We start from the raw sequence: 13,222 nt of genomic DNA, 5'->3' as shown, positions 1-13,222 counted from the left end.
GTGGTGGAGTCCCCATCCCTGGAGGTATTTAAAAGACGTGTAGAAGAGGCGCTGAGGGACATGGTTTAGTGGGCATGGTGGTGTTGGGGTTAGGGTTGGAGTTGGTGATCTTAGAGGTCTTTTCCATCCTCAATGATTCTATGATTCTATGATTCTATTCTAAGAGGATTTTTCTAGGCAGAAGGCCCTGTTCCCTCAGAATCTTTTTGGTGAAATTTCTTGGGCGGCAGAGCTGCCAGGAGTGGTGATTAGACACAACAGTCTTCCCTTTGAAGCACAGAGACACTTCCCAAGGCATTTGCAGTGGTGCCTTATAACAGAAGCCAGAAGCAGAAGAAATAGGGCAAGTGCTGGACTAAAAAACAAGACGCAAGAGTTCAAGCCTTACCGCTGGCATAGTCCCAGATTTGCCCTGTGAACTCAGCATACCTCCTTTGCACGTTACTGAAACAGACTTGGCATTATTTCAGCCCCTTCCTCGTGTTTAAGGTAAGCCCAAATCTTCAAAACGACACAAAGAAACAGACACCCTACTGAGTTAAGCACGGTTGCCCCAGCAAATACAGGGTTCTGCTTACATGCCTCATTTTACACAAGAGCCTTCAGACAGTTCTCTGGAAGGAACTGTGTGCAGGAGGTGCAGGGCTCATAAACAAGGCCCCAGCCTCCAGCTGCTACAATTCACTTTTAATCAAAAAAAGTGTTCCCAAGATACCACTGTTCATTCCTTTGACATTCCACATTTTATTGAGTTTGGCTCGATTAAAGGGTTAGTTGTATGGTACATGAATTCAATAAATATTTAAGAACTGAATGATGTCACCCCATCGCATTAGAGCAGGGAGTTAAGTAGATGGATAAGTAAAAATGTATTATTTTTAAAAGATCAAATAACTAGCCGGGGTGGATAAATGTGACTCTCAAAAAAAAAAAAGATGGTGTGTGCACTTCAGAAGGCTTTCTGGCCAAGGACAGCATGGAAGCCCATTACCAGCAAACTGACTGATAAATTAGAGTAGGTTTTTAATACAGAATGAAATGCACTGCAGCAGTTCTGCCATTTCCTGGTCAGAACTGAAAAGGAACATTTACCAAGTGCAATGCTCTGCCCTGTCAGGCTGGATGGAGAAGATGAACTCTCCAGGTAGCAATGCACCTACCACCAGTCTGCACCTATAAAAAGCTTTTTGGAAAGGGAAGAGGAGGGGACAAGGAGAGTAAGAAATGGTGGGAGAAGGATCTCACTGGCAGATGTGCACACACTCCAGCTTTCTAAGCTTAACATAAATTGCTCCTTTGCCATGAGAGACAGCATAGTGAGCGTACAACATACCTAGCCTAGGAATGTTTTCCTGCTGTCTTATCACAGCAAAGGAAAAGGTATCAGTCAGGTCTGCTTCCTTCTCTGAAGACATGAGTAACAGTCTTTAATAAATGAAGAGAGTTGTCTGAAGTCCCCAGAACAGATCTTTAAGGTAAGTGGCATTAGCACTTTCCCTGCCTGTTCAGAATTCCTGCCTATGGGGTTCAATGTAAGACGATGCAAGAGCACTTAAGTTTTCAGAAAGCCGAGCTACTGAAGCAATATACGAACTTCTTGCGCACCCTATCCATACCTGTGCACCAACCCCCAACTGGATGGGGAAGCTACAATACACTACTGTGATCACCCCTCCTGCCACAGTTCCAGCAAGCCTCTACATTCTGAAGTTATACCAGATGCTTAGAAGGATCTTAGAAGGAATCCAGCCAGGTGGAATGGCTTTGCTGGCACTGCAGGGCAGATCCATTAGGAGCCACACATCATACACTCATCCCGGTTCTCCAGGGAGCACACCATGGCTGCTTTATTCCTCTCCTTCTCTTCCTCTTCCTTGGCAGCCTTCTCCCGCTCTCTGAGTTTCTCCTTGTTCAGGGTGAACTGGATGGGGTTAGCAGCTGGTTTTGTCCGTAGATAGTACATGCCAGTCTTCAGACCCTATAGAGCAAAAGCATGAGTCTAAGAGCTGGAATCAGCGGGAGGTCAGGCAAGCAATACAGCCAAACTCTGAACTGCTGAGGCCGACCTCCCTTAGCCTGTACCACTGTACCGGCCTCACAGTGAGGTCTAGTAGTCAGGAATAATGGGTGTAACGCTACAAGCATTACAGCTTTATTGCTCTAGAGAGATATTCCACTAGTAAGACTGGATTCTTGGAAGGAAACAGCCGTTTACCCTTCTAAGAATCAGTGAGACCAACTTTTCATGAAAGAACTTATCAGCCCCCATTCGCTATCTGTTCTGAACAAGGCCCCCAACCCTGCCCCTCCCAGATACCTGCTTCCACCCATAGAAGTGCATGCTGGTGAGTTTGCCATAGTTGGGTTCTGCAATGTGAATGTTGAGAGACTGGCTCTGATCAATGAAAGCTCCTCTGTCTGCTGCCATCTTGAGGATAGTTTTCTGGGAGATCTCCCACACTGTCTTATAGAGTTGCTTCAAGTCATCGGGAATCTCAGGTATATTCTAAAAGGAACAGAAGAGTTTTCCAATGCAGTGTAACCAGTGACTGCCCAAATGTTCACATTTGTAAAATCAAATTCTTCACCAACTGCTGAGACTTCAGCAATCCTGACTAGAACTAAGGCTTTTTGCAGCTGAACTCTATCACTGAATTCAAGCATCCTGTATCTGAAAGCACCCAAGCATAAAGAAACCTTACTTGCTGAAACAGGACAGCTTGTTCTGGGGAATTTGAGAGAAAAAGCTGTTTGCAAACAGGCCATTACTGTTTTGTCCTAAATAGCTGGGAGGTCTTACAAAAAGTAATCCAGCAGTTAGTACCCCCCCCCCAAAATTCATGACAAGTGGGATGCACTTTGTTAGCATGCATGACTCCCTTTTTAACAAGGAGTCACATAGAAAAGACGAGGGGTAATGGGTACAAGTTACTCCTGGGGAGATTCTGATTGGACACAAGAGGAAAATTTTTCACAATGAGAACAATCATCCATTGGAATAATCTCCCCAGGGAAGTGGTGGATTCCCCAACGTTGGACACTTTTAAGATTCGGCTGGACAGGGTGCTGGGCCATCTTGCCTGGACCGTGCTTTTGCCAAGAAAGGTTGGACCAGATGATCCTTGAGGTCCCTTTAACCTGGTATTCTATGATTCTATGACTCCAACCACAACAGTCACAGCAGCATTTCAAACTCCACAGCATAAATGATTCATCCCACACAGACTCTTCTACATGTAACTTCTGGATCTGGATGTCATATACTCAGCTCCTGTCTCAAGCCTACTCCCTGCTACAAAATTACCCCTTTATAATCTTTATGATAAATGGGAATCCAAACATTTGCAGAATCTGCATAAAGTAGCGCAGCCTGACTCGGTATTTATTCTAGCAGTAATTAGTAGTACATTTCCATTGGGCTTCTCTATGACATGGGCAGACTCCAGCAGGAACAAATTACCACTGAGATCAGACACATCCCGTCGTATTTCTAATGGAAATGCTACACATGACAGCTTTTCCTCCCCAGGCTAGCTGAGTCACTCATATACAGCAGACCTCAAAAGCACTGTGTGGCAAATCAGCCATCCAGCCAGCACTTCCCAGACCTAGTAGGAATCCCTGCGCCATTCTCCCTGGTTTTTCACACGTACCTGGATAGAGCCGTTGTGGGCAATGATTTGGTTTTTCATCTCCTCATTCCACAGGCCCCTCTCTGTGAGATCTTTCAATAAGTGCGGATTCACAACCTGTAAGGGGCAAAGGCCGAAGAATGAAAGCACTGTATATTCTGCTAAGCTATACGCCCTTGCCTTATGGTACAGACATACCTTCCTAGAGGAGGCAAATCCACCCCGATGTGCACAGTGGTTAAATGTTAAATGGTTAAACGAGACCTTGTATAGTACTGACAAACTTTCACTCTTCAGGCAGCACTGAGGTATGCATGCAGATGGCCAGACTAGGCCCAAGGTTAAAACAACAGGGTAACAAGTGTGAGATGCTGCTGGCCATTGCGGAACACAGAAGGCTGTCTGCAACACCTGGCTGACACCAACCTAGGGCTAGGCTCGTAGGACAGTAACGGGAGAAGTTACTGGACATTACAAGTGTGAAAGGGGGGTGTATGGAACTCCCCTGCGTTAGGAATGCCAAAAGATGTGAAAGGGAGAGATCTTGACTTACCAGGGCCACTGACCACAACGTGAATTACTAAATAAGGGTGTAAACAACCATCAAGACTGAGGTCAGAAGGGGAAAGAACAAAATAGGTGCAGGCTGTTTATTTGGGAGGAAAAAACAGTGAACATTTGCTTGCTAGGACTGTTTGGGGATACCTGTCCAGCAGCCCTGCACCTGACCTACATAGTGGAGCAGGTTAATAAACCTGTTGTTCTGATCCTGCAGGCAGGAGGAAATTGAGTGCTTTCCCTAACATCCCCCAGAGGGGATGTAGGATAGACCAGACCTCCCTAACAGTTAGATATTCCCCTTGTCTCACATAGAGCTCTTCGCTAACTCCAGCCTCCAAAACTCAAATTATTTCATACTCTTTCCTAAATGACAGACCCCTCTGGATCTGTAAAGCTTTTACATGACCTCTTCAGATTTGTTCAGTGCTTTACATACAGCTCTTTCCTCAGGACTGTGCAAAGCAGCACTGTGGTTTCAGTTACTCTTCCCATAGCATGCATGTCCCTTCAATAATTTCACTAATCATCGCTCATTTAGCAAGTATTCCTGCAGGCCATCCTGAGGCCTCACAAAGGTTTTTTTCCAGACAAAAGCAGCACCGCTTTACAATTTTGCATATTCCACAATGACTGTTGTGGAATATGCAAAACTGTACTACTACAGCACATAGTACAGGCTAGATGTTCCCCTTGGCGCTTTTGGACTTCGACATAAACATCTAACTGAATTGAGTTACCAAGTGTGTGGCCTCCATCTTGTCTTTCTTAGCAGTGAAAGTCATCAAAGATACAAAAACAGAAAAGCTCTTTCCCACAGCTGCCTCACCTACCTGAAACTCTCCCGAGAGGACTCTGCGTGTGTAGATGTTACTGGTGTAGGGCTCGATGGATTCGTTATTGCCCAAGATCTGAGCAGTAGAAGCAGTTGGCATGGGAGAAAGGAGAAGGCTGTTTCTGACGCCGTATCTAGTAGCAATAGTCAAGAGTTAGAAAGCTTCAACCAAGTGAGACAAGACAGAAAAGACCCAAGAATAGCACAGTTTATATACTGTCGGCAAAGAGCTAGCAGGGCCAGTATAAGGAACTCTCAGCTCACACGCTCAGAAACCTCACCTTCTCAGGGTAACCTGCAAACCCTCAGATTACCTGCAGCAAAAAAAAGGGAAGCTCCACTAAACTTGTAACGTGGGTCAACATGGAAGCATAACTAAATCTTTGCTATTTTCACCTTTAATCAGAGGCTTTCCCAAATTATTTAGTCATGAGAAAGGGTGCATAGAAAAAAAACTGTCAGGCACTCCACAACTCCACAGCACTCAGGCAAAACCAAAACGAGCAGCCCATGAAGAACCTGAGACCTCCCCATACACGAGACAGTAGACAGATTTACTAAATTTAAAAAAATTAGACCCACACAAATTGAACAAGTTCATTACAGGCACTTCACGCTTTAACGATTCCTGACTTCAGGATGTTCAAGGCTCAGCTGCTTTCCTTGTCAGTGGGAAAAGAGTTCCCAAGCCCAGCTGACTCTGTCTCACTCATCACTACATTCGTTTAACTGGAACACAAACCATTCCGCTGATGCATCCAAGATGAAATAAAAGCTCAGCTAAATCAGAGTCTAGGGGGTGGGCTCTCTCTGGCTTGTAAGAACAAAAATGAAAGAAAACCATCCACAAAACAGTTTTGAAGAAAGATCTACTGGGGCGGGAGGGAAACAGATAGGACCATTTTTACACTTGCGCCCTATCCTTTGTTTTTAGTCAGTCAGAACATATTGGATGTATTTACATCTAATACAAACTGTGCAAGACTACTCACTTAGCAATCTTCTCCTTTAAAGCCTTCCAGTCCCAAAGATCAGACGGGGTGACATTCCACATGTCATACTGAAGAATCTGAAGAACACAGGTGTAGTCCAAATTAGACAGGACACTCTTTTGGCTCAGAAGCCAAATGATGGAGGAAAACTCAAGCACCATTTGTACTGTTGCAATATTATCAGCCTAAGATATTTATTTCAGTCATACACCTCCTTCTACATCAAAGAGCAGTCATATTATCTGCTTTTCATGGCTTTGGCCCTGACACAGGACAGCTCCTGGTACTTACTCCTTTGCTGACAGGAGAACCTTCATATGTTTCATACGGTCCTTGCTCCTTGGCAAGTTCACAGCTGGCTTCCAAAGCACCATAATAAATGGTCTCAAAAATTTGCTGGTTCAAGCGCTGGGCCTCCGGACTTTCAAAGGGGTACCTCATCAAGATGAAAGCATCTGCCAGGCCCTGCACACCAATGCCAACGGGACGATGGCGTCTGTTGGAGCGTTCAGCCTGCATGGCATTCAAGCAAAGAGAATAATTACCTTTAGCAGAACTACATCGAACCATAGAATAAATTAGGTTGGAAAGGACCTCCGAGAGGAATTTTCATCCGTACCACTGCCTTAGCTTTTATGGGCCATCCATTCTGCTGCAACAACCCACCTTCCAATTCTGCCCTGCTCCCCACTGTTTGCTGTTTGGTGGGGCAGGAATTTGAGGACCCAAATGAAGTTTGTTAGAAGCAATCACTGATTTTAATTGCTCAACCTGACACACAGAGGGAGCCATGATTTAGAAGTGAACACTAAGCACTTTCTGAAAGAAAAAACAGGCCCGTGAAGACATTTAAACTCATGCATTCAAATTGTACGGGCTAGAAAAATCTGATCCTCATCAGGTTTGGCTTCACACTTTGGGTATTTGCTTATTTCCTCCTCCAATGCCCAGCTCTGCTGCTTGCCTTTCTACACTCTTGCAATGCAACAAACCCTGCTCCCATCCCTCTTCAACAATTACCAACCCTCTCCCCACTTTCCTTCCAGAAAGCTGTCTATCCACCCTCCCAAAAATGCATAAAACCAACAACTCAAGACTGAGTTACACCTTCTTGGGATCTTTCCAGGATCCTTCTCTCTGTTTCACTTTCCACTCTACTCCTACTGCTGTTCTGTACTTTATGGAAATCCACACACATGAAAAAATTCCAACTGCAGAACCATCTCAAGGGGAGGCTTTTTCAACAACTGCTTCACTAAGGAACTGTTCTGGGTTGAAGCTTAAGAAGTCACTAACAACGGGTCACATCTGCAAACAGGTCGTTAATGGAACTGCCAACTATTAGCCAAAATAGGTTTACAAAATCCTTCGCTGATTCCTTCTGCCCAAGACTGAACTGGGATTGCTACAGAACAACAGGCCCTTTGTCACCAGATTCTCAGCATGCCTTCAGCCCCACACCAGCCCAGCACAGCACTCACCTCTGGCACAGGGTAGTAGTTGATATCAATGATTTTGTTCAGGTTTCGGACAATAACTTTAGTGACTTCAGCTAGCTTCTTGAAATCATACGTATGCTCTGAAGTGACGTACATGTTCAGGGCTATAGAGGCCAAGTTACAAACAGCAACCTGTGGAGAAAACGCAGTGAAAACATGCATGCCAGCCAACACCCCATGCAAAAACCACAATCTCAGTCCCAGAGTATGCTCTCTATCCAAACTGTATGGAAACCAAGAACCAAGCAACATAAAAGGCTGGAAAACGCACTCCTCATTTCTCTGCTATCTTATGAGTTGCAAAAAGGGTAACAACAATTCAAAAAGGTTTAGTAGATATCAATATCACCATAAAAATTCAGTTCTCTGGCTTGGTCAATCCTGTTGCCCGTAAGTCATCCTTCCAGAAACCAAGCCTAACCATTTCTTGTCTTGCCAGAACCAGCAGCTGATCTCAATAATATCCAGACGATATTAGGACATTTTTTTGAACAATTTTTAACACTAATATTATTTCCAACCCCAGAAGAATTGAAACAAGTAAGCTAAAATTTCTTGTGCAGTGCAGGCAGGCAAGATGGCTCTCCATCTCTTCTAGACTACTCAGGATTTTATGAATATGCCAAAGACTGAGCTAAAGAACAACTAGCGGCTCAGGCAGTAGAAACTGATACTTTCAGTTACAACAGCCTCAAGAGCTTTACTGCACTAGAAATTTTAGCAGGGCCTGTTGCAACAGGACAAGGGGGAATGGCTTTAAACTAAAGGGGGGTAGATTTAGACTAGATATAAGGAAGAAATGTTTTACGCTGAGGGTGGTGAAGCACTGGCACAGGTTGCCCAGAGAGGTGGTGGATGCCCCATCCCTGGAAACATTCCAGGTCAGGTTGGACGGGGCTCTGAGCAACCTGATCTTGTTGAAGATGTCCCTGCTCATTGCAGGGGGGTTGGACTAGGTGACCTTTAGAGGTCCCTTCCAACCCACACTATTCTATGATTCTATGATTCTAAATTCACCACGCTCTATTAGCACTAACTCATTTCTATGTCCTTCCTTCACCTTTGTTAGCAATGCTGCGGTCCAAACATAGCACATCCATAGAGCACCAAGATTAGGGTAGTACACAGGGAACTCAGGAGGAATTGATACTGAAATGTAAGTCTTGGGGTGAGAGAGGTATGGTTTTACTAAATCATTAGCCAAAGAGATGCTTATATCAGCTACCAGCAAGCCAAAGAGCTCACTTCCTCCTCAAGCTTTCAGAGGTTCACTTTGATGGGTATCTTGTTTTATACCAAATCCTCCATGGGAAGTTGGAAGGGAGGGGAAACCCACACACACAGTCAGTGCAAGAGCTGTAAGTACTCAAGTCAAAACATCCCCAGAATTTTCTTAGCTACCTGTTCCCTTCCCCAACCAACAGTCAGACATATTCTAGAAAGCTGCAACAGGAGCAGTCACAGCTTTCCTAAATGCTGCAAGTTCCTGTTCTCCACCTACCTCATCTTTGCTGGTATACTCCACTATTTCTGTACACAGATTGCTGCATTTGATGGTCCCCAAGTTCTGCTGATTGCTCTTCCGGTTGCAAGAGTCTTTGTACAGCATGTACGGTGTGCCGGTCTCTGTCTGAGATTCAATGATAGCGTACCAGAGCTGCTGGGCCTTCACCACTCTGCGGACACGGCCTTGCTTCTCGTAACTGCAACAGGGTACACGTTGCTTAAGAATTCCCAGGCTCTCCAAAAATAGCAGTGAAAGACAATCATTTTTAACACAACATCAGGTTCTCAGGCAGGCAAGACCCCATTCACTTCTGAACTGCGTGAACTCTGAACTGTCCTTGTTTAAAGGAAGTAAAAATCTTTCACTACATCATTTTATACAACTCGTTCAAAACAAAGCCATCGGCTGCTTTAAGCAGGGATCACTTCAGAATTTCCCTCTGACAAGCTAAAACAATCATTCATACATAGTTCTATCTTGAGCAGGTCACAGTTTGAAGCGAACAGTAAGCAGACATTCCCCATCTTTGTCCTTTTATCAATCTGATAACGGAACTCACTGACCACTTATGAACCAACACCACAAACCTGCACTTTGTGTCCCAAATACCACACAACAAGGGCAGTTCTGTGAATGGATGACCACTGCTTAAAAATCTATTCATTTTCTTACCTTTCATATAGTTTCTCAAATTCCTCTCCCCAAACCTCCTCTAGGCCAGGACACTCATTTGGACACATTAAGGACCAGTCCTGTAAGAAGGAAAAATATTCAGAGAAAATATTTAGGCACCCTGTTAATTAAAGGCATTCAACTTCATCAGCAGATCCTGCTGTGTACAGGAACATGAAAACTACACTTCCCATCCTGAAAAACTCTGCCAGCAGACACGGGGAAGATGTTTATCAGACTAGTCAGATTTATTTAAAAGTTAATTATATAAGCATTTATGACCAAACTGCATTTTTAGTCTTGAAATGACTGGTTCTCAAGCTTTAGCCCATTTTAAAGCAAATACAAGCACAGTCATATGAAGATCAATTTACTGAGAAGATTTCGATGCTTTAAGAAAACTCCACAGTAAAAATTTAGCATGCTAGTATCAGTACCTAAGTCAGGACTGCAAGATTAAGCACTGAAGCAAAGTATCCCACTGGAGTTCTCCAACTCCATTCTTTACCTGCACAGCCTGGTTCTCAAATAAGGTGCAGCAGCTCTTTCAGGAAGTTCCTTTGCTGCCAGGAAGACAACTCTGCAACCCTTCATGAACTCCATCCCAGGGCTGATCACCTGTTTCTCCATTAACAGACCTATTCTGCACCAATCAAGCTTCTTACCTGGTTGGTTTCAACTCGCTTCATGAAGAGATCAGGAATCCAGAGGGCAAAGAAAAGGTCTCTGGCTCGCTGCTCTTCTTTTCCAGTGTTCTTCTTTAAGTCAAGAAACTCAAAGATGTCCAAATGCCATGGCTCCAGGTAGATGGCAAAAGCCCCAGGTCTCTGACACATAAAACATAGTCAAGATCAGAACAAATTGCCCTTGAAAATAAAATCTCCTGCACTGCTCCTGAGTGCACACTATACCCTAAACTAACTGGAGCTTAGTTTTATAGTCTCGTTAAGGCAATTTCAATATGCTTTTTTGCATTACTGTTGCTCTCATGTATTGGAACTAGGCCATGTTACTAGTTCCAGATTCTCAATAAAAATTATTTAGTACCAAAAATATATTTCCTCTGTGTAGACAGGAGCTTGACAAATCTTAGATGTACTTATTGTGCCATACCTCCATTGACCTCTGGACTACATGAAGACAAAGGATACAGATCAAGAAGCTTTCTACAGTCTTATACCTTGAATGCCCTATAGTGAGTTAAGGAGTGGCTAATAACCCGTGCAAGAGGCTGATCTAACTATCATGCAGCAGACATATACTAAAAGACATACCTGCATGATAAAATACATAGTGAAAGGGGAACACCAGAATATCAACAAGAAGGGGAGAAAATGCCCTATTTTAATTATGTGTCACCTACAACCACTTCATCAGCTCACTGATGTTACTGGGTCAGTCTTTCACAGATGTGGAACCTCTCCCTCTGACCTGAGGTTCCCTTCTTGACCCTAATTTAATGGAAAGCCAGTACCTTGTTTCCACCTTGATCCACGTAACGGGCAGTGTTGTTGTAGACCCTCAGCATTGGAACAAGCCCATTGGAATTTCCATTTGTCTGCAGAGGCACAGGAATACCATCAATACTGAAAAGCAACTGCCTGAAGAGATGGCCCTACATTTTCTGTATGTCTTTCAGCATTCTGCAAAACTCTTATGCTGAAAGCTAGGAACTGACCACCCCAATCAGTTATTTGGTAGCCCCTTCCCCCCACCTTTTTTTAAATAGGCAAAAATGTATATATCAGCTACTGGTCCCAGAGTTAATAAAATGTGCCTCTTAACTTCTTTTCTCTACATTATGTAACCTAAAGGCTTGCAGAGGTTACATACTCCGTGACAAAAAACCAAACACGCACCCACAGATGATCTTGAGCAGTTAGACATACAAAAAGGAAAAGGGCTAATGCACAAGTCTCTGAGCATATTCATAGGTTGCTAATACATAAATAACTTGGAATTGTCTGATCAAATGGTGGAATAAGATCCTCTTTTTGGAAGGACTTCTATTAGAAAGCCAAAAACCAAGGAAAACCAACCTTTTTGCCTTAGAGCATACTGAAAAAGGAAAGACTACTGAGCTAGACTGACTACTGTGTTAAACTGACTTGGTAGAAGCAGCATTGATTTGGCAACTGAAATATAGACATTTCCTGAAACCAGAAGGTTAACCTCTGCTGGGAACACCATCTGCACACTTACCCCAGCAATATAGCTGCCCGTGGCTCGGATACAGCTCACAGCAAGGCCAATCCCACCAGCAGACTTTGAGATCAGCGCACACTGCTTGAGAGTGTCATAGATTCCCTCAATGCTGTCATCCTTCATGCACAGCAGGAAACAACTAATGAAAACAAATAGCTTTAGCATACACAGATTAAAACAAAGAAGTCAAGAAGTATTTCACCAGGGCTGCAGAAAAACAAGGGTAAATGCTGAATCTTTAACATGCTATGCAAAGCAAATAAATGAAGCAAAACCATAGGTTGCAAAGTGGAATAAAGGACAGTTTCAGAAAACATTACAAGCGATAGTTGTATCATTGATACCTGTGTTAGCAAAGCAAAACATTTTTTAAATCGTATCAATTATGCTTGCTACTTTTAGCGTATTTTAGAAAACAATTACCAGGATTCATTTTGTAATCTACAGAAGACTATGCATATAAGTAACTTTTAAATAAAATATAGCCATGTAAACATTTCCATTAGCTTTAGAAGCTTATAGACACTTGTGTATTCTTCCCCAAAGACTACACTAGAGATCAAGTTAAATTTGACAGCAACTTCTCAAAACTTCGTAAAGAATCACAGAAACACAGCTACTATTTTTAGAAGTTGTGAAAGCATTTCATTTGAACAGACCCGATCTCCAAAACTTTATCTTCATCCAGTTATGCATTAAGCAAACTTGAAAGCCAAAGGTACCTGGAAAGCTGAGGCCGGTTGGTGCCTGCGTTGAACAACGTGGGGGAGGCATGGGTAAACCACCTTTCAGACAGAAGATTGTAAGTTTCAATTGCAGCATCAATGTCATTTTTGTGGATCCCCACCGATACCCTCATCAGCATATGTTGAGGACGCTCAGCAACTAAACACAAAAAGCAAAGGGGGGGGGAAAAGAGTGTCAGTATGACACTTAGGATTAGTACAGACAGATGTAGAGGTCATAGCAATAAGCTACAAACAATGTGCAATGGGCCACTTGAGAGCCATAGTTTTCATAGAATCACAGAATTATTCAGGTTGGCACTAAACACAAAAAGCAAAGGGGGGGGGAAAAGAGTGTCAGTATGACACTTAGGATTAGTACAGACAGATGTAGAGGTCATAGTAATAAGCTACAAACAATGTGCAATGGGCCACTTGAGAGCCATAGTTTTCATAGAATCACAGAATTATTCAGGTTGGCAGGAACCTCAGGAGGTCTCTAGTCCAATCTCCTGCTCAAAGAATCATAGAATCATAGAATCATTGAGGTTGGAAACCTCTAAGATCCCCCCCCCCCCCCCCCCCCCCCCCCCCCCC

At 43.5% G+C, this 13,222-nt stretch overlaps 1 protein-coding gene across 1 annotated transcript in view; it reads right to left on the bottom strand.

Moving 5' to 3' along the window:
* Positions 1–727: 727 nt before the first annotated feature.
* Positions 728–13,222, bottom strand: part of RRM1 (ribonucleotide reductase catalytic subunit M1) — a 21,863-nt gene continuing 9,368 nt past the window's right edge. Inside the window, exons 6-18 of the mRNA XM_009290876.1 lie at positions 12,623–12,785; positions 11,898–12,039; positions 11,170–11,253; positions 10,361–10,522; positions 9,696–9,775; positions 9,018–9,219; positions 7,499–7,648; positions 6,309–6,530; positions 6,018–6,094; positions 5,024–5,159; positions 3,654–3,749; positions 2,318–2,506; positions 728–1,978 (exon numbers count right to left, since the gene is read on the bottom strand). Coding sequence (XP_009289151.1) covers positions 1,790–1,978; positions 2,318–2,506; positions 3,654–3,749; positions 5,024–5,159; positions 6,018–6,094; positions 6,309–6,530; positions 7,499–7,648; positions 9,018–9,219; positions 9,696–9,775; positions 10,361–10,522; positions 11,170–11,253; positions 11,898–12,039; positions 12,623–12,785 — 1,892 coding nt within the window. The 3' untranslated portion in view covers positions 728–1,789. The remainder of the gene's footprint in view (positions 1,979–2,317; positions 2,507–3,653; positions 3,750–5,023; positions 5,160–6,017; positions 6,095–6,308; positions 6,531–7,498; positions 7,649–9,017; positions 9,220–9,695; positions 9,776–10,360; positions 10,523–11,169; positions 11,254–11,897; positions 12,040–12,622; positions 12,786–13,222) is intronic.

The sequence above is a fragment of the Aptenodytes forsteri genome, unplaced genomic scaffold, assembly GCF_000699145.1.
Source record: "Aptenodytes forsteri isolate BGI_AS27 unplaced genomic scaffold, ASM69914v1 Scaffold254, whole genome shotgun sequence".
Classification (NCBI taxonomy): domain Eukaryota; kingdom Metazoa; phylum Chordata; class Aves; order Sphenisciformes; family Spheniscidae; genus Aptenodytes; species Aptenodytes forsteri.
The sequence above is the reverse complement of the archived record's forward strand: the minus strand, read 5'-3'. Positions and strand labels throughout refer to the sequence as shown.